This window comes from Apis mellifera, linkage group LG7 (assembly GCF_003254395.2).
Source record: "Apis mellifera strain DH4 linkage group LG7, Amel_HAv3.1, whole genome shotgun sequence".
Lineage (NCBI taxonomy): Eukaryota > Metazoa > Arthropoda > Insecta > Hymenoptera > Apidae > Apis > Apis mellifera.
Genome location: NC_037644.1, coordinates 11,917,838 through 11,939,063, shown reverse-complemented (window position 1 = coordinate 11,939,063; position 21,226 = coordinate 11,917,838). Strand labels below are relative to the sequence as shown.

At 45.7% G+C, this 21,226-nt stretch overlaps 1 protein-coding gene across 4 annotated transcripts in view; it reads right to left on the bottom strand.

Annotated features, from left to right (window-relative positions):
- LOC411201 (discoidin domain-containing receptor 2) overlaps positions 1 to 21,226 on the bottom strand; it is a 138,803-nt gene that overhangs the window by 115,252 nt on the left and 2,325 nt on the right. Inside the window, exon 1 of one of the 4 annotated variants that reach the window (XM_006568371.3) lies at positions 4,916 to 5,039. The exons of 1 other annotated variant lie outside the window; for it this stretch is intronic. In XM_006568371.3, the coding sequence (XP_006568434.1) occupies positions 4,916 to 4,989 (74 nt within the window). In that variant the 5' untranslated portion in view covers positions 4,990 to 5,039. Of the gene's footprint in view, positions 1 to 4,915; positions 5,040 to 21,226 lie in introns of those variants that run through there. 2 more of the 4 variants (XM_006568366.3, XM_006568365.3) reach the window with 2 other exon arrangements.

The window sequence follows — 21,226 nt, the reverse complement described above, 5'->3', positions numbered from 1 at the left end:
TCAGATATAGAAGAGGCTTCGATCCGTTATGACACGTTGGGAAATGCTGCAATTTTTGAGATCGATGCATATTTTAACGAGCGTGAGTGACAGGCATCGGATCCATTCCACGATCGTACTTCGACAAGCGTAATTCCGTCGACTGCGATCGTGCCACGACTTTTCCAACCGGTCTCCTTACTTTCGCCAGAGAATCAGAATTTCGTTAATCGCTGACATTTCGAGCCAATTAACCCCTCGCGTAACCTCAGATTGCTCCCCATCATCGATGAAATTCGATTCACACCGTTTCTTATTTCGCCGTGATCAAATTCCTTCCCCTTACGTATTGGAAATTCGTTCTCAGGCTAATTTCACGGAGAGAAAGAATTACAATGAACGTTCTCATCTTTGCATAATTATCCGTACGAGTACGAGTTTCTTCGAATCCTCTCCTCCGAGAACCTGTTTGCATCCGAGGCGAATAAAACGAAGAAAATCACGTTTAATACGGCTTATTCCGCATCACCGATTCAATTTCTGCGCGCACGCAGCAGAGCACGTGAAGCGCGACGACACGAACGCGAGAATAAGTTTCGTGCCGGGCGGCCATTCCTGCGAACGTAGCCACGTAATTGCGAGAAAGAGTTATTCCCCTGTCTGGCCGCCTTTCACCGAAAGCGCCACGCAACTTGGAGCCATTGACTACCACAAGGCAGGAGATATTCGAGCATCGAACGTTGCTTTTCAGAATCTACCATCTTTACAAGCGAGAGAATCCTCCTTTCCACGCCACGATATCTACGAGCACGCGCGAAGCGTGTCGGACGGTCGAACACGGCAAATGATTATCGCCTCCGATATAATTTAACGACAAGCAACGCGAATCAGAGAGAAAAGCGCATCTTGTGCGAGATATGAATCGAACGAGGAGGAATTCCATTCCATTCTTTCGTTCGAACGTCGAATTTCAAAAAAAAAAAAAATGTAATTTCCTAAAGTAAAGTAAAAGAAAATAACGAACCTTGGATTGGTCGGTCAGTAAATTTCAACACCGCTCCAAGTTTAATCGATGAAAAGTGGGATCCAGACACGTTCGAATCCGGGCCGAGTAATTCATTATTTCGAGGGGGTTTTCACGTGAACGCATCACGTGATCATTATGATTTTTCGAGTGCACGCATATAACGATCAAAAAAAAACAAAACAAAAGGAAGAGAGGAGGGGAGAAGGAGAGAAGAGAAAAAAAAAATGGACGAGCGCACATTTACATTCTTCCGTCTTAATTTGCGGCAGCGGAGCGACAGACGGTATTTCCAATTGAACACGCGAAACGACCCCAGGGGTGGATCGGTGGCATCGATACAACGGCACACTCGAGGAAACGAGTGCTCCGTGCACTTTGAATCCTCTATCCTTCGTGTCCATTATACTCCCAACCACTCTCATACGGCGTGCACGCTCGTATTGCCGGTAATAATTCGTACGTCTGTCTCTAAAGGGGGGGGGGGAGGGGGAAGTGTCGGGGGGAGAGTTCGAGAGAAGAACAAACGACAAGTGGGAACACGTGCAACGATCCCGTATTTGATATCGGGAGTGGCGCGTTTCGCTGCACTTCTCCCTCCCCTGTTGCCTTCAATTTATTTCACCTTCACGTCCCTAAACAAAAGATCGGTTCTTACGGGTTCTCCGCGATTGTCGCCGTTTGTCAATCCTTGTCGATCGTTCTTCTCCTTCCAAAAAAGAAAGAAAATGCTCAGCGTGAGCAAACATCGCGAATATTACGAACTGTTACGAGATCACGCGAGTTAAAATTTGAATACAAGAAGATATCTTGATGGAAAGATAAATTTTTATTCGTCGAAAAGTTTCTTTCGAGCGTTAATCGTACACACCGAGATCGACAAATATTTAAACGGAGATTGAATCGCAATAAGAGACGCGTTAACGAGGGAAGAGATAATAAATCTCGTGGAGAACGAATAAAACTGTTTACTTATCGGTGGGAACGAACCGTTTCGGTATCCGCGAATGAATTGGTTACAATCATCGAGCGGGGGCGATTACGAGGGTGGAATTACTAAGATATTACCCGGCCGCGATATAACCCAACGGATTGAAAGTGACTGCGCGAGCGAATTCCATTTCCCTCGCTATTTCGGTAAATTGAACGGGGTTAATGAGACCAGGTATGCGTATATAGATATATATATATATATCGTTCCGTGATCAGAGATCGGTAAGAAGAGCGTAATCAAGCGAATACCGCCGATTCGGTTTCCCGCTCATATTCCAAATTGCCGTCGCCTCGTTCCTATTATGTCCGAGCTATCGATATCGAGTGCCCGCTAATTCATGCACGAAAATATTGGAGAGCCTCGAGAAAGAGAGAGAGAGAGAAGGGGGGGATAAAAGTTGAATTTCCATAACGAGCGCGGAAAAGAAAGAGAGAGGGTGTCGGGTGAGGCGAAGCGGAGTGAAAAAGGGGAGAAGAAGAAGAGACTGAGAGAGAGAGAGAGGGGGGGGGGAGCGATCGCATTGAGCGGAGCGCGCACATCTGCCGTCGGTTGTGCGCATTGTGCTGCACGCTGCGCTCGTCCGCGCGCTGCAACCACGACTCGCCCCACGCTGGAAAGGGTGGATACGAGGAGGAATCGAGGGAAAGCGAACAAAGAAGGCACGGGTTGGAGAACGAAAGGGAGAATCCACCCCCTTCCTGCTAGACCTTTATCGAGTTATATCGTCGTCATATCGTCCTACTACCTGCCGGCCGATAAATCCGAACCAGCCCTTTCACCGAGGCATCCGCTCTGATTTATGATGGAATTAATATTAGAATCCACCGAAAATATCGTCGATATATCGGGTTACCTCCCTCTCTCCAAGGGTAAAGTTGGGTCGAAAAAAGAAAGTGTACGTATGAGAGCACGAGCCAACCATCCCCGCAGGTCGAATCGAGAGTATCGAGGGTATACTTGTGTGAAATGGCTGTGCGAAATATGCCGCGAAGGGGAGGTCTGCGTAATTTGATTTATCCATTCGTTTCATTCGATTTAAATACTTGCGGCGTGCACGGCTCGTGCTGGGATGGAAAGGCGAAGTAGTTTTTCTCTTCGAGTCTTGCCGTCTCGAAGAGAAGAATAGTCTTGCACCATTATATATATATATATATACCGGAGAGAAAGTATCGACTTAGATGGCTCAAGTTGTAGACCAATCGTCTGAATTCGAATCTTCCGCACGAAAAATCCGATCAACGATTTCTTTCTTTCTTTCTTTCTTCCTTCCATTCTCGCTCCGCGAGAAAGAGACGTCTTGAGCCGTGCGAATAAAATTGACGCGAGGCAAAGACGTCTCTAAAATGGTAGACGCGCATTGAAAAATTGGTATCCGAGGAGACGAGGTCCTTCTCGTTCCTCTATAGCCAGATCCTATCCCGCTTATAATCTCGGCTGCATTTTTCACGGTGACGCGTCACGTTACATATTTATATCGCGCCCAATACTCTACTTTCAGGTTGGTATGCAGCAACCAAGAAGGCAGCAACGAACGACGAGCTGGAGATCTTACGATCGTGGCGCCTATTAATAATTTAGCCGAGAGTTGAACAAAAGGGCGGTACTTGAATTTGATGTTACCATGCCTCCTTCACTCCTCCTTCCTTCGTAACCCCTTGTATCGCGATATATATAAATCCTTTTCGGTGGATGGCGTCCACCCTCTTCACAGAAAATCCGGGGGACGAAAATGGGGGCTTACACGGCGATTACAGGTCCCCCTCCCTCACTGGACCCTCGGGCCAGTTAGCCTACATCCGAATAACTTTTGACATCGCACTCGACCGAATAAACCGACTTCGGTGGCCCCATTGTTCGATTCGCGATGAATTAATGATCCTCGGCCGCGGCCGCGATGAAATTCGTTTCAAAATTAGCAACGTCGTTCGGGTTTTTCCCGCTCTCTTTGATGTCCTCACGGTCCGCTGTGTCCCCCCGCGTGCAACGCAATTTTTCAAACGGGGCAAAATACACGTACGTAAAACTCGTCACCATTTTTATTCTTTAATTAACCGGCGAAACGCGATTAAAGAAACGTTTTGTAAGCCGACCTTTTGTTCCCGATTTAAAACGGAAAAACCGATTGTCTCCTGTTCCTCTCTCTCTCTCTTTTTTCCCCCACCACGACCAACCGTATAACCGTACCTAATCTATTTCTATATTTCCGTGCACCGATGCACAGGACAGGATTCATGCCGGTCATTGAATTTTTCAATCACGACGCGCGCTTTGTAGCGATGCCTATTCGTCGGCTCCCCAGAGGAGGGGAGGGAGGAAGGGGCGTCGGACAATCGCGATCAAAGATCCTCGTATTCGAACACGCCTTACACGCGTCGTCCCCGGATTTACATACGGGGTTACGGCTCCATTCGCGGGCAAAATGAAATAATCTCGTTATGTAAATGGACACGGCGAACGAAACTCGTCGTACGACGGTACGACTTCCTCTCTCGCTTGTTTCGCGCTTGTTTTCCACCCGCTATCTCTACTCCCGTCGGGGAGGGAGAGAAAAAAAAGACCTGCCGTATCATCGGCGCCAACGTCTTTCGCGCGAACCCATTCTCTCCTTTTTTTCCCCCCCGCTCGTTTCTCGAAATCGCGAACCCCTTAAGACTTGCCACGCTCATTTGAATACAAGAATTTCTCTATTACCTCTCTTCTCGCCTCTCCTTCTTTTCGATCTCTCTCCCGTTACGATCCTCTCGCAATCCTACGAGGGAATACTATATCCAGGTCCGCGTATCTCGAACGTTTCTCTTCTCACTCTCTCTCTTTTCCTCTCCAACGAACGAAGGAATAATAAACGCGCGGCGACGGCCTTTGGCGTAAAGAAGTTAATGGGAACTTGTAAAGTTAATTAAGAAATGATAATAACTCACTGGCCGCGACGGGATTCCTTATTTATGCGGGGCCAAGCTCGCGCAATGGTGGATATCGTTGCACCACGGCCCATCGTAACTCGCGTGACGGTAGCGAGCGCGGCGCGAAGATTATGACACCGGCTCGTTATTACTCGGTTGTAGGCTCACAGCGCAGGCCATTCAAGCATCGCGCGGCCAGCCTTATTACGAGTGCAACGCGCGATTCATCGTAAATTAAAGGAACGAAGGGAGCAATCAGCAATCTCTCGCAATAGACGGGCGACGGAGATAAGGCCGCTCGTTGAATCTCGTTTAAACAACCGAGCGCGCGGCTCGACGAACGGAGGGAACAACCGAGGCGCGCCTCGCTCTCCTTCCCCTCCCCCTATTTCTCCTCCGGTTGCGAATTCTTCTTCCATTGTGCACCGGGGGTCACCGGTTAAATAAAACTTACTTTTTTTCCACCGAGTAACTCCTGCTCTCTCTCTCTCTCTCTCGGATGGATGACGAGAATAACGCGGCCGAGTCGTTGCCTTTACCGAGAAAACCTTTCCTTTCCTTTTTTCCCTATCGGAATACGTACAATTTTAATGAATGCAAGTATTCGGTGTACAAAGTGTACGATCTTTGGAAAGGGATAATATGATAATGTATAATTATAATTTTTCTTTGGATATGAAAATGACGCGTTTCTTTTTCTTTTTATTCCGAAAACTCGTTAGTTTTTAGAAGATATCTCGGCTTTTGAAAGCGAGGCGTAAACGGATGAATATTCCTTTGCGAGTCGTTGTTATGCGTGTTACACGTGTAAATAAAATTTGTTTTTCCGTAAGAAATAAAATAAGCTCGTGTATAATTAATTAAAAATCGTACGATTCCAATTGAGAAAGAGGAAAAAAAAGGGGGGGAAATTAAGGGGAAATTAATTACGCTTCATCTCTCGTTTCTCAATTTTCCTTCTTTCCTACACCCGGTACCTTCGACAAGCAATTCTCATTATTAAAACTGGACACTCTCCATGTTACAAGTTGTCGTTTTATACGATATTATTATTATATCCATTTTATATGTATCACAATTTCTCGCATAACACTTCTCGTTTTATATTGCGCGATATAATATAATTACTAATCATTAGCTATAAACGTTCTCCGGAGATTTGTTGTTGGTAAATTACTCGTTAAACCGCGTTATCTAAACGCGCATCGGCCTCGGTCGAAGTACGCCGCGATCGTTTAGCGCGCAAGATGAATGAACGTTATCCGTATTGAAAAATAGATTGAAAAATCTATAATGAAAGATCTTTCTCGATCCATCACGTTACCGAAAGAATGATGAAGTTTGTTAGACGTACATATATATATATATATATATATATATATATATATATATATATATATATATATATATGTATTTTTTTTTTTTTTTTTTGCGTGCTCGAATATTTGTCGTTCCACATGGTATATTCTCTATCTTGCTGCACGTCATCGAGTGTTTGATCGATTCACGGATGGATATCGGTCGCGGGATAAATAAAAGCGGACAAATACTGGAATACACCTTTTCCCCTCTTTTTTCTCTTTTTTCTTTCTCTCTCTCTCTCTCTCTCCTTCGTTCCATATTATTCCTTTTCAACCCCGACTTTGTTCGACTTTGTTACGAGCGTGTGCACGCGCTTGTATATTAGATCGCATCGATTTCATTTTCAATTCACCGCTGTTTCCCTTCCACCCTTTCGCGCTCGAATACAATTATACGGGGATAATTATCCTTTTGGAAAAAGCGAGAGAAAGCAAACAACGAGGAGGAGAATTGATGAAAATACAAGGAAGTGGAACACGCGCGGCTAACCTTAGCGTCGCGCGGCTGTTAATTTATATCGGTAGTCATTAATAGGAGAATATTGATAAGCGCGGCCACTGTTGAACGGCCAGATGCGCGGTTCTTCAAACGATTATAGCCGGACGACAGACACGACGCGATTACATTACGGTCATTCGGAGTTCTCGATTAGCGGGCAATTAATAAAACCGATAACCGAAAGTCGGTTGGCGCCAATCGTTCAACGATAAATGGCAAACGTAGGAAGGACATCGTTCCAGAGAAATCGATAATGAGCTCGCCTCTCTCCGAGCCATCGGTAAAACCGAACGGAACGGAACATTTATTCTTTTCTTTTCGTTGTACAACGTTCCGCGAAACTCTCTCTCTCTCTCTCTCCCTTTCTCCTATATCGGGAAATTATTTTTTTTTTCACATCCTCCATCTCTCCATCATCGATAATTCGTGCTCGTCGCGCTTCCGCTGTCGCTTGTCTTCCCGCGACGTAATAACAAGGATAGGGGGATAATAATAAGCAAGGGAAATTTTTGGTTTTAAAGCGAGCGCTGCCTTTTACACGGAAAATCGAATAGTAATACGACACCGAGGCCGAGGTATATTATCTTCCATTAGCGAAATCTCATCGCGCCAAGCCTTAATTATCATTAACGACAGCGAAATCGATAGCGCTTCCTCCCCCTCTCTGTCTCTCTCATTCCCTCCCTGGTCGAGTTGTACACGAGCTCGTCAGGTTTCATAGAGCGCATCGATAAGCTGTACGGAGCTTATGGAATAATTCCCAGTAAGGAAGGGGAAGAATGGAAGAAGCGAACGATTCGCAAGGGGGAGTTCATCCGTTTTCCTTTTTTCTTTTTCTTTTTTCACAGACACGCGCCACCGACACACGCTTGAAAACTCGCGCGCATGTAAATTCTCCGCCGTTCCTCCACCCCTCCTCCCCTCCTCCCCTCCCCTCCCGAAGATTCCTTTCGCGGAAACGAGAAAACGTGGTTGTACAGAAATTGCTTTGCCGTGTTCCGCCCGGCGTATACGATCTCTCCCTCGCCCCCCACTTTTTCCTCTCCATTTTCTTACCTCGGTCACCCAGACACGCCGTTTCCACCCCTACCCAGACACGACAAAGGTCTGTGCATGAATGGAATTCGTCGAATTGTAACGCGCCACCGTGTGCTTCTCCCTCCCTCCCTTCCTGGGAAAAAAGCGAAGGGGTGGGGAGCCGAAGTTTTCACGGATTTCACGGCTACACCGAGCTGCGATTACTTTTCTTCCGCTCGCTCGAACCTCGTTTTATATCGATTCGATACGGTGCGTTTATAGAGAGCAAAGGAGGAGGGTAAAGGACAAGTGAAACGTGGTCGAATTTACTTTACTCTCTTTGGATGGATATTGGATGGATCGGGAGAAGCGTTAATATTGTTTTTCCTTTTTTTTTTTTTTTTTGATTTAACGGCACGCGCCGTTATGGATCATATATGTTAATTAATTGAGTTTAATTATAGAGAAATAATATCTTGGCAGGTCGATGGTTACATTTTACGCGAATATAAAATTTCTCGATAATTTTGTTAGATAGGGACAAAAAGTTTGCGAGGATCTTCATTTTCTTTTTCGACGAATCCCTCTCTCAGTTATAAAATACCTTCATAATGGTTTCTTTTCGTTTCGTCCAAACAAAAACTCATGGTAAAGTGTATAAACGACCTGACTTTACGAGTTGAATTACGCGCATTACAATAAGAGTATTCTTCTTTATGAACCCGTCAAATATACTTTCATAATTGTATCCCTTATCTAATTAAAACGACACATTTTTTACTTTTTAACGACGATAAAATACGACGATTAAATTTCTTCGTATCCACCCCTTATTCCTTTTTCCCGAACTTACAAATGTTCGCATCGATCGCTCGCTCTGCTGCTTCGAATTAAACGAATCTTTTCAAGGCCATTTAAATTTGCAAACGGGAAAGCGAAGTTACTTCGTATAACCCGATAATCAAAAGTGAAAGCGAAACACTCGTAACTGTTCCGGATAGATGGATTTGCACGTCCGATTAAACTCTGCCCGTCTCGTCGCGAGATGCTCGAAAAGTAACGAAGAGTTCGTCATCCGAAAATTCTTCCGCCCTTTAAGAGAAGCGTACACACACACACATATATATATATATATATATATATACACACGTACATCGTCTGAAATTCCTCTCGCAGCTCTCCCTATCCCTGCAACCACCCCAGCTTCTTCTGCTCTTTGCCTCTGTCGAGGAATATTAATTACGACCACTTCACAAAAGACACCGACCGGAAGTTTTTGCCGGCTATCAAATGCAGAACAGGTTAATTAAATTCTCACCGCTCGCGGCTCGTAAAGGAACGCTGCGAGCACCGTTGGCCCGCGCACAATGCCCCGGGTCAGAACACTTCCAGTTTCTGTTAATTAGGCACACCGGTGAATGGAACTACACGTTCGTAAAACGCTTCAACTCGGGAGGGAGAGCGTGTATTGTCACCTATCGTTCGAATCCTTCCATCGTCACGTGCCATCGACGCGGAGAGAAGAGAGAATCCCCACAAGTCTGCCTTTATAATAATTCTCTGAATTCTTCGAAAAATTGTCGCCAATGATAAAATCGAATCATTTTTATCCCTTAATCGCCGTTCGAACGGCCAAAGGTCTTTCAACTCGAGTTAATTTTCTTTAACAATCTGAATTGTTGAAAAATACGCAAATACTGGTGTATTTATAAAGAGAGATATTCCACTGCCGAAAATCGAGCACAACAGGGAGGGGAAGGGAGGGTCTTTGTTCGCGATTGACGAATCCAGGAAGTCGCGGAATAATCAAACTAATTAGGCGATACCGTGGATGCACGGGCAGCGAGGATTGATTTCCACGGATCTACGGACAAAACCCCATAAGCGTAATTGGATAGAGAATACCGGGCGCGCAGTTTATATTGATCGGAATGTTCGCATCAACGATGTAATCATATTTGTCCAGGCATGCTTTGGAGCCCATTCCATTGTGTTTGCTTAATAATTATGGATCGATTTTGGTATTGGATAATATTGACCCCTGTGTTCCCGCCACATATCATTTCGTTGCGGCGCATAAACGGATAACGGCTGACCGCAATCTAGTGCAATCTGGCTAAAAATCATCCCGGTATGCTAAGCACCCACCCTCCCCTCTCATCATCGATCTAATCGCCAAACGTTTACGTATTCTCTCTTCTCCACGGATCTCCCGCGTTTCGTCAGAATATATTTTCGATTTGCAGGGAGGATTTATTACGGGAGGAAGGGAAGGATAAAATAGGAACGATACGATTGTTATCGGGGATTGTTTCGGGGGGGGTTTACACGGGAAAAATGATGAGGCGAAATTTGACACGAGCCGGCGCAGTCGTGTTGTTCACATGCCAAGTTTTAATTAACGGGCGAAGCTGGCCCGAAGGGTGTTGCAGAAACCTCGATGCATTTCCCATACACCCACGACGGCTGGTCCATGGCCGATCACTCGAGAGCTATGTAACTTTATGCGCGTGTATGCAACGATGGTGGCCTATAAACCCTTCGGGGATTACACGCGCGGATGCGCGTAAACCCGGCGCTGGATAGTCGCCGGACATCAGGCATCGGTTATTCCGTCCATCAAAAACGGTAGCGGCGGGATTTAAGGGCCAAGATTATTCGCTCGTTTCGAAAATGGCACCGCGCCCGTTTCGCATCGAACGGGCTTCCGGCTCGATTCAAACCTCGTCGCCACGGTTTCCCTTTCAACAATCGCGTCTCTATTAATTGGGGGATATATATATATACAAGTCCGGAAACTAATCATTCGTGATAGCAGCGGTGATACGTAGTTACAAATGATTCGACTCGCCGCGCGAAATTATTCATGATTCATCCGGAAATTATACCCACCGGGTTGTAATTCTACTTGAGCCCCTCCCAGTTGCGCATTTCACTGCTCTGAATTTATGATGTGTCAACATTGACCGTAAACCGGCAAAGCGTAAGACGTCGTGACGCTCTGCGAAATTCGTGCAAACTTATCTTAACGATCGATCATTCGCAATTTCGTCGCTGGAATTATCGTTAGTTAGAATGAAGATTTTCGCTTGGCGATCGATGATAAAATTCAGGAACAATCCTTGAATAGCGTTGAAAATTCCAAAACCATTCCAAGAAAAAAAAAAAAATTCCACAAAATATAGAATATTCCTTCATCGCGGGAAATTTATGAAATTTGATCGAATTTCGAGAGCGGTTCGTGCATTGGCGACGGTCGATGTCGAAAAGTGTTCGGCCGCAGTGCAGGAGGAAGGTGTTACACGTATCCCAGGGGCAGCGGTGCATGTCGGCCTAATTGATTCCCGACGACGACGCGCACGTGTCATCAGCTGCAATGCTGCACACACGCACACGCGCGAGTGAGCGAACACGAAGGCCGATTCCGCTTCGAGTTTCGGCTCGAAAATACAGGAGGAGAAATTCTCGCGTGACCGTGATCTCTCTTTTTTTTCTTTTTTTCGTCTCTCAGATATTCTTCGTGCAAAGTGAACTTTTAAAAGCTTGAACTTTTATGCGATTTAATAATCGTGGGCTCGATATCGCTGCTGATATTTGTCGTTAAAATACGGACGCGGACGATAATTTGCCGGAAACTCATAGTTTCCCCTATTGTTCCACGTTCGATATTTTCACCGTGTTAGCTACGATATCTCTTGCTCCGGTGAACGAGATACGTGTTATGCGCGTATTATCGGGGGACCATTCCACCAATTGCCGTCCGATATCTTTCTTCGGCGCGCTCGTTTCTTGAATGCGTCGGAGATGGCAATGTAAATGAAAAGAGAGGGAAAAGAGTATTTCTTCTACGACGCCAGTTCCATATACGTAAAATTATTAACTCTTTCCCTTCGATTTTTACCATTAATTAATTAAAATTATCCAAGAATTCTATATTACGTTTCAAATGTATATTCCACGACAAAGTTTTTCAGCACGGACCAGTTCCAACTCTTGCCCGATAGGTTTAGCCAAATAGAGAAAGAAATCTCGAAAATACGTAATTTTATAATACTTGAAGATGGTATTAACTTATAAAAAAAAATCTAATTTAATCTTATGATATGTTCTTACAAAAAAAAAAAAAATTCCAACTTTCGCGGCGTAAACGTATATAACTTTCTTAAACGAGAAAGTTATATCCGGCACGACAATGAATTAACCGATTCGGAGCGGCAAGTGTTGGCCGTTGGTGCGTGACTACTTACAATCCGCGTTAGAAGGTGCATACACGCGCATCCACCGCGTGCCCGTTCGTAGCAACGTTATCTTCGATCGGGGCGCGTTATTAATGAGGCCAGAATGCGAACGGGTTGTGCGTATCCCCGACAGCGATACGATGTAATAAGGTATTATCGTTGTGCCTCCCCATTGTCATCCGTAGCGCACGGTGGAAAGCTGGCCGCAACGACCTGCCGTGCCCGAGATTCACGAGGAGAGATACTTTCCTACCCTCGCTGTTCGCTGCCGGGGTAATCCAATTTTTCTCGTTTCACTTTTTTCTCATCGGTGAACTTCGTTTCGAACTTGTAATCTCCTAGATTGAATATATAATCGCCAAAGGGACTATATATATATATTACATATATACGTATATATTCCGTTCGATGTACAAGCTGCATTTTATTAGAATAGTTTGCTCTAAGTTTTTTAATAGAACGCTCTTACCATACACGCCGTATATATCCTTTCTTGCCCAACCGCTAACTTCTTTTCCTCTTTTCTTTTTCACAATAAAGCTCGAGTTATAATAAGAAAAGAATACCGAGCCAAGATAAATACTGGCGATGAAATTTTCGTGCAGGGTACGGAGAGTGAGAGAGAGAAAGAGAGAGAGAGGATATAGGATGATGTAATTTTTCTACAGCCATTAGTGCGTATCGGCTTTGAGAGATTACATCCCGTGTCACGGGAAATCGGCGGATAATGCCGCGAGGAGAGTCTGAAGACAACGCGATCTTTTTATCGATATCCTGCCCGTGTCTCTCGTTTAATGAGAAAGAAAGAGAGAGAGAGAGTAGAAGTGAACGCAGCTTCCGTCAAAGGAACGGTAAACGGACAAAAGAAGATTCGAGACGGCGAATAAACATAATGGAAAATTGAAATAAAAAATTTTCGCGAAAACGAAACGAGGTGGAATGTTTCTTTAAACGAATCCCCCTAATATTTCTCCGTTCCCTCTTCGATATTTCCCTCAAAAGAAGGAAACGACGAAAACGTCGTTATCGAGAAAAAGAAAAGGTGAAAATTTATCATCAACGATTCGAAAATCTCGGTTTAAATCGTCGTAACGATGGAAATTCCATTGGAGACGCGACGGTAACTTCGGTAGCCGCGCCCACTCCCGCGTTTTCCACTCCCGCCATATTTTCCCCTTTCATTAGGCGACGAAAGCCGCGTGATTAATGGAGTTCGGTTACCGCGCGGTTTTCATCGCGGTACCCCCGTCAGTCAGGAGTTACGTGAACCGCGACACAAACGCGTGGAAACGGAAAGGTTTAACGGATGAAAAGGCGCGGGAAGGGGGGAGTTTCGCGCGATCGAAACGCGACCGACACCGCGTGAGCGTGACTTTGAAAATCGAGAAAAACGAAGGGAGGAGAAAGAGAGAGAAAGAGAGAGAAATCGGAGGTGCAACGCGTGTCAATAGATAGGGTTCTAACGAAGAGACCTCCGCTTCGCTACTCTCCCCGTCGTCTTATAAACGAGTCGACGCGAGTTTCCAAGGCCGTCTACTGCGCGACGCGCGGGATCCGCGTGTATACGTTTCGCGCGTGAAGAGGAGCGATGCACAAAACACTTTTATACGAGTCTGCATCGGCAGCTATATGATCCACGCGACCTCGGCCCCTCCGGCTCCTTTTCACCAGTGCACATAATGCGATCTCATTTTATTTTGCGCCTCCTCCCCTCCCCCGTTATCGTCTGCGTTCGCATAACGCCGCCGGCTGGCGTTCACGAAGAAAAGCGAGAGAGAGAGAGAGAGAGAGAGAGAGAAAAGAGAAGCCTCGTCCCTTTTTCAACGCTTCCTCGTCTTCGCGTAAAGCAAAGTCAAGTGGATTTTTCTCCGACATTCTCGCAAGCGCGCCCTCGCTCGTACGTTAATTCGACGTACCGGAGGCTTATATGTATATTCTTTCCCACGGACCGTATTTTTTGATTCGCGCGGGGAAACGAAAGGAAAGGGATTATTTTTCCCAATTTACCCGGCGTAATTCCATTACCGGGATATGAAGGAAAATATTGGAATATTTAAAGGATATTTAGTAACAGGAGGAGGAAGATCGTGGATATAAAATAGAATCAACGGTTACATCCTCGTTTTCTTATATATATATATAAAAGGCTGCTTAATATAAAAAAATCGAGCTTTTCTACCTTTTTTCTTTAAACGTATTAATTTTGTTGTTCCTTTATATAAAATATTCCACGCCAAGATATCCGCTGGACAATGCAAATAATATCCTCGTTTTTTCGATACACGCGTTGGATCATAATCAACGGAGGTTAAAACGACAAGTCGGAGTATCGATCGTTCGCGGAGCAACACGGTGCGTGTAGGAGAAAAAGGAGTCGCAAACGTACACCTCGACCCCTCCAACTAACAAATTGCTTATTGCCACATGCTCCGCTCTCACACCGTACACGAAAATGGGTTGGTCGGTTGCAAACACACTCGATGCCAATCTTCGCTACGCTCTATGTTTTTCCTTGGAGGGGGAGAATTGTTGCTGCGGTAAAAGCGCACACACGGACTCTCGAAAGGGAGAGTTGGCCAAGTTCGTAATTCTGCGGTCCATTACAAAAAGTCGAGAAAGGATCGTTGTTCCCCCTCTTTTTTCCCAACCCTCCTCCTACCTTCTTTTCTTCAATATAGACGGATCACGAGCCTCGAGAAGGCTTATCATACGTATCCTACGACGCATACGTTTCTTTCCTCCTTTTGTCCGCCTGCATCGTGGGTTGAGAGACCGGACCGAGAATATTCTTCTCGAGACATCCGTGTAGAGAGTTTCGTAGGAACGCCGAGGCATTTGAAAGATTCCAATTCCGTAATTCTCATCGCAGAGAAAGAGAGAGGAGTGTAATCGTCGGTGTAATCCGGCGACTATTCGATATGGGAAAGGGAATAATCGAGACGAACGAACGGACCAACGCCTCGACATACCAACTTTAATTCAATCAAGCGGCGAGTCCCTATCACGATTGATCAATATTTGCCGCGCGATAGTTCCCGGTTATGATTTTCAAGTTTTCGCACCGCGGTATTCCAGGGCATCGATCTCTGACAGAGAGAGAGAGAGATTTCTAAACGAAAAAGCACCTTGCGGCTCGGCAAAAATCGCTCGATAACCGATCGATATGGACCGCTATTGGCAGAGAGAGAGAGAGAGAGAAGGACAAGGTATCCTCGATAAGGAAGTTGGAACAAACGAGCGTGTTACGGGGCGCGAAGTAGGCGGACCGAGGAGGCGAAGAAGCGTGAGACACGCGAGGGAGGCTGCACTCGTTATCTTATATATATACCGATATCGCATTACGCGTCTCCACCTCCCCAGGATCCCTGTCCTGAACAAATGTTTGCGCCGTGCTGCCGCGGACAGATAGTGGCGGTGGAAGGAACGGTAGACCAAGGAGAAGTCGCTTCCTGTTTGCCCTCCGTCTCTCTGCCGCGCGACAAACGTAGCAAGCGTAGACAAACGAGTCCACGATCGGCGGATCTCCCCACGGCGGCCTCTCCTACCGTTCGGGGGCGAGTTATCGCCTTTCGGAAGTTTGCGCCTCGAGTTGCTTAGCGCGCGCTCGACCTGCACTCTCATAATGCATTATCTCGACGGGGACGTACGTCGTGTAATCGCGGGGATGCTTCTCTCGAGGCAAGACCTCGAGATCCAAGTTGGCGTGTTTGCGCTCCCGGTTAGTGGCAAACACCGTCACGAAACACGCCGTTCGCCTATCGTTTCGTCAACGTCGTTAAGCTGGAATCGATGCTGATGGACTTCTCTCGATTCGATCACGTTCCAATGATTTTCCATGGATTTTTAACTTGAAAAAAATAAATAAACAAAAGGAAAAGGATATGAAAATTTTCTATGCCAGGTAAAAAGAGCAGTTGGTTAGACTGGGAGGGTTTTAAAATGAGGGATTAGCGAGTTAAGATCGAAGAAATATTATACGGTTAAAAGTATGTAGATATAATGGATTATTTCTGGAGGCGAGGCACTTGAGTCGAGCTTAATGTTCTTCGTATCTTTAATCTTAAAAACTGGATCTTTAATTTAATAGCAAAATTTGATATCTTCGGAAGATGTATAAATATATGTTTCCTTCATCAGCGTGATTAAAGAAAAAGCTGCGATTGACGGTAACGGGGACGAGCGGCTTAACGTTCCTGACGTTTCGAAACTCGATACTTGGTTTAATACCGAGATTCCAGATCCCTCTTTCAAAGATGTTCCACGTATCCGCGAACACGTTTTATCGCGTGGTTAGATCGGCGACTATTCATCTTCAACCGCGAGAAAGGAACAATTTCGTTAAAAATCTCGCTCCGAAAGGAAAACTGCAACCGAACTCTCTCACGAACGCGCATTCAATATATGCGCACGAATATATTTTTAAAATATTTCACGGGCCTCCGTTTAAATACAAACAGGTCGGTAACGCAACGCCGCCGATAGGCTCGCGGCTCGCGGTAAACGAAACGTTTTCATAATGGGTTAATGCAGGCGCATACATCACACTTGTCACACGCGTCGTGGTAAACGTTTCTCGTTACTTTGACGCGCGTTGTCCGCGTTTGCGAATCGAGATAACCCGTGGGTGTGTCGCGTTTAGCGGGGGAAAAAAAAAAAAAAATAAAAAAAAACACGCGCCTCTCCCTTTTTTATCTTCCCCCTCCCCCTTTTTCTCTTTCAACGCGACGTTGGGTTTATGGGATGGAAGCGGTATTAAGTCGCGATAAATAAGAAAGCGTTCCAAGTATGCCGTTATCGACGAGAGAGCATATTTCGCGTTCTAAGACAAATGATGTATCGCCCTTTAGGAAATATATCGGGCGTGAAAGATACGAGAGGCTGACGCGTATGTATGCGCGCGCGCTTGGCGGAGAGAAATTCGAAGGAGGCGAGGAGTGGGGATTCGAGCGAGGCTGGCATCGCTGTCTTTCATCGCGCGGCGAAGATCGATTCGCGGTTCTAAAAGCATAGGATTGTCGAACGAGGTCGATCACGGTACCAGTTTTATGTAACGTCGTACCATTACGGTTCTCGGGATGGTCGGGAGCGATTCTATTGGTGGAAATCGGTGGATCGGTTTACGGCGCACGAGGCAGCAGCCGGTGCTCGAGAGAGGGACGACAACTCGAAATAGAGGCGGAGAGTGACGGTTACGACGATGCGATCGCGAGACTATTTGGAAAGCCGCCGAGATACAAACTGTCGGACGAAGACGGGACGGTTGACCTAAACAACCCGTTACCCGACGTGCATCCGACGACAAGAAGCGATCTCGTCGTTGGCGAACAGGTGCCGAGCGAACAGGTTCCCAAATTAAACAACCTCGATCTCTCTGTTTGGCCAAGGATAGTTCCCGGGGTAAAATTTCGTAGCTATTAGTGCAACGGTGGCAGAAACATTTCGGTATTTCCCTCCTATGATAATTATATTCGAACGATTTTTCCACCAGTTTTCTTTGCGATCTTCGGAAAGGAAAGATAAATACACGTTTTAGAGGGAGGCAGGCGGTAGCTTTTTACCTCTCCTCTCGAGTAGTTAAAACACACCCGACCGACCACTCCGCTAAACAAGCATGCCTCTAATTATTTAGGTCGATCTACTCCGGGTAATGGACTCTTTGCTAAGCGGGCTACGACGTACGCGAAACGACACGATTTCACTTGGCGCGCGCGCGCGCGCGTGTGCGGGAAACGGAACAAAGAAGTTTGACGCGTTAATGGTAGGGACGATTAAAAAGAGCGAGAGAATTGCTCGACGGTAATAACGAGCGAGTCCTCGAGTGCGATGCCTATGCCCAGATACAGTCTCGTTTATCGCGAGAAATCCCTACAAAAATGTTTACGAGAAACCGTTGGTGTTTCTCCCCTTCCTTTTCCTGGGCGGCTGGAATCGACGTGTTAATCGCACGCGACGTTGACAGTACCGTGCAGCGCAAAATGTGACTGTAATCTCACGCGCGTGATCGGTGGACGAACGGGCCGATTATTCATTACGCGGCCCCCTTCCCTTCCGTCCCAACGTGACGAGCACGCAATTACTCCACGATTCGGTACTCGATAAATATTTCCCGTTCCAGCGAAATTAAGGTATGCCGCGCGGCACTAGCCTGGTTGCAAAGTGGCGCGGTAAATCGAGTGCGCTCCTTCGAGATGACCCGGTGTCGTCGTTCGTTACGTCGGCCGACCTTGTAATTGGTACGAGGAGGAGACTATACTCGTTCCATGATAAACGTCTCGGCAAATATTCGGTCGGTCGGAGTGGAGCGCTGTTCTCGGCCGTTGGGAACAGGTTGGATCGAAATGGCGCGACGGTCGGCTGTGTCGATCGAGCGAGCGCGGAAACGCTCGTAGGCCGGCATAGCTCGGGGCCATCGACAGAGAAGAGAAATTTCGATGCGGCTCGCGCGTTTGTTTGTTCCCGCGAGCTGCCCGGGTAATTCCTAAATAATTACGCTTTTAATTAGGTAACGGGTTGAAAACGGGTTGCTAATTTTCATTTAATTTCTGCCTTGTAACGCGTTCTATTCAACGGTATACCGCCAGGTCGGCCAGATTGCCGGTTGGAAAATTTATTATCGCGGACGCGCGTAATTGAAAGTCGGCGAATATTTCACCAGATATGCGAGCAATTTTATCCCCCCGAATCCTTAATGAAACCTTATTAACTGTATTATCGCGGCCATAAATCCTTGGACGTATCATCGAGGATCCCGCGTTTCTCACCTCTGCGTTCTTAAAATCATCAACCCGCAATGGGAAACGTTTCCAATTGTTCTTGTTCGTGGTTGTGAATTTCGGGCTAGAAAACTCCGCGCGTTTCCGACGATGGAAGCAACGATACAGTCGATATTCGAATTCGTAACAAATGCCTATATATATATATATATACATACAAATATATATATATATATATAGAACATTTCGCGATTCTATCCCCGCGGCTGTTCGTTTCGTGCGCGGTTCTTCGTTCTGCATCGGTAAAATCCGTTAATTAATTCACAAACGCACAAAGTGAATAGCAAATCGTCGCTCACGAATCCCTGTGTTAGCGGTTTTATCCTTCCACGCATTACGATATATATATATATATGTATGTATATGTATATATAACGAATATATCTATGTACACACACGGGATGAAAATACAGTTGCAACTAGTAGGGTGGAAAGACAGGTATCCGAGGGAGGGTGGAAGGGACGGAGAATGGAGGGTAAAGGGTAGCGTTGCTCCGAAAATACGCACTTCGGGAATACATCAAAGGCAAAGTCGGACGTGCATATTCACTCGCCTACGTTAATTTGATTGTTCTGTTTATTTCTGGTAAATGAAATTAAAATAGCTCTACTTCTCTCCGGAGTTTCGGCGACAGAGGGGGAAGGGGTAAAGCGAAAGAGAGAGAGAGAGAGAGAGAGAGAGAGAGAGGAGGGTGAAAGAGAAAAAGAGAGAAGGGTGGACGGTGGAAGCTTATTGCGACTCCACCTTTTTAATTAAAGTTTGAAACTGAACTAGCGCATGCAAGAGGGTTCCGTGGCTCCGAGCGAAGAGGAGTACGCGGCATAAAATAGTCAAGTGTAGCTTTCTTCTCGGCCGAGCACTGTCATCCTGCTTGTTTGACATTCCTGCCATTATAAAATGAATGACGGTGCAGCGTTATCCTCCTCCTCCTCCTATATACCCTTCATTTGCTAATGAAATTCGATGCGAGTTTGATCGTATCGATCCGATCTCTGGCGGAGATTTGTGCAGATTTTCTTTTTGCCCGAAATTTAATCGAATATTTTTAACAATCGTGGTAATTTCGAAGAATTTCCTCGCTATTTCACCGTCGAGTAACGAATTACAACGAAATTTTAACACATTCTTGGAAACAGGGTTAATTTACATATCACATCCGTTACGTATTTATTAACAACGAAACGTTAATACGCATCGTTAATCCTTCCATAATATTACCTCATTTTTCAATTAAATGAAAACTAATCAACGAAAATCACATGTTAAATTGACAAACATTACATCACCATGGTAACAACGGGTATTCACGTGATGCATGAATAAAGTGCAATTCGCTCAAGTGTCCCGTATCTAATTCACCTTCATAAGCTTTATAGCGGCATTGTGTCGGAGCCTGGAGCAACCATTAATTTCGCTAATGGTTAATCAATAAACAAGCAAGTCGCGAGTGGTATTCCACTCGGCGTGTTGTACGTGTGTTCCAATGCTTTTCGTTGATCTACCTACGGTCGAGGACGGGAGAAAGAGAGAGAGAGAGAGGAGAATAGACGCAAACAAGACGGTAAATAAACCATAAACCCGCCCCTGACGAGAGGGCATAAGAAAATAGGCACCTGTTCTACTCCGTGTTCCGTGCGCACGAGCGTTTCAATGCCAGGAAAACCAGAGACGAAGATCGAAGATAGAGAGAGAAAAAGAGAGAGAGAGAAGAAAAGAAAGAGCAACCAAAGACGCGAGAACGAACGGGAAGAGAAATTATCGCGGAAGAAGCGCTATTTGTTATCACTGCGAAGTAATATAATGGCTCATATGGCCGTTGATCGATGTTCCTACATTTATACAAAGTGTTCAACCCGATCTATATTCAGCGAGGCATAATTTAACTTCAACCCCGTTCTTTGTTGTCCGGGACGAAACTTCACAGACGAACAAGAATAATAATCCTTCCACCGAAAATTTTCTTCGAGCGAGGGAAGAATCGGCTCGAAGGAAGAAAGGAAAAGAATCCTCTTAAATCCGCGCATTAAAACGAAAAAAATTATTTGGAGAGTAAACGGCATTACGTCCGCGAATCGTTTCCTTTATTTCAAGCGGGCCGAGGTGGTAAAAATATAAATAAATAAATAAATATACGTATTCGAGGCGTATTTGAAAATGCGTCATTCAGGTTGCAATTCACGTCCCCGCGACAAAGAGAAGCAATTTTCGCCGGAGCGGCGGCAATATGAACGTAAATACCGCCGATTACACGCGATTAATTATTTATGCGATGGCCGCTTTATTATCGGTGGAAAACGTTTGCAACTCGTCGATTGTGCGAAACCGGCGTTCCGCGAAACACGGGTATTATCTTGGAAAGATTGCACGACGGACCGTGTCCGCGAGCGCGAGAAGAATACGAGATTTATAAAGCAACGGGTGAATGGATAGCGATCGTATA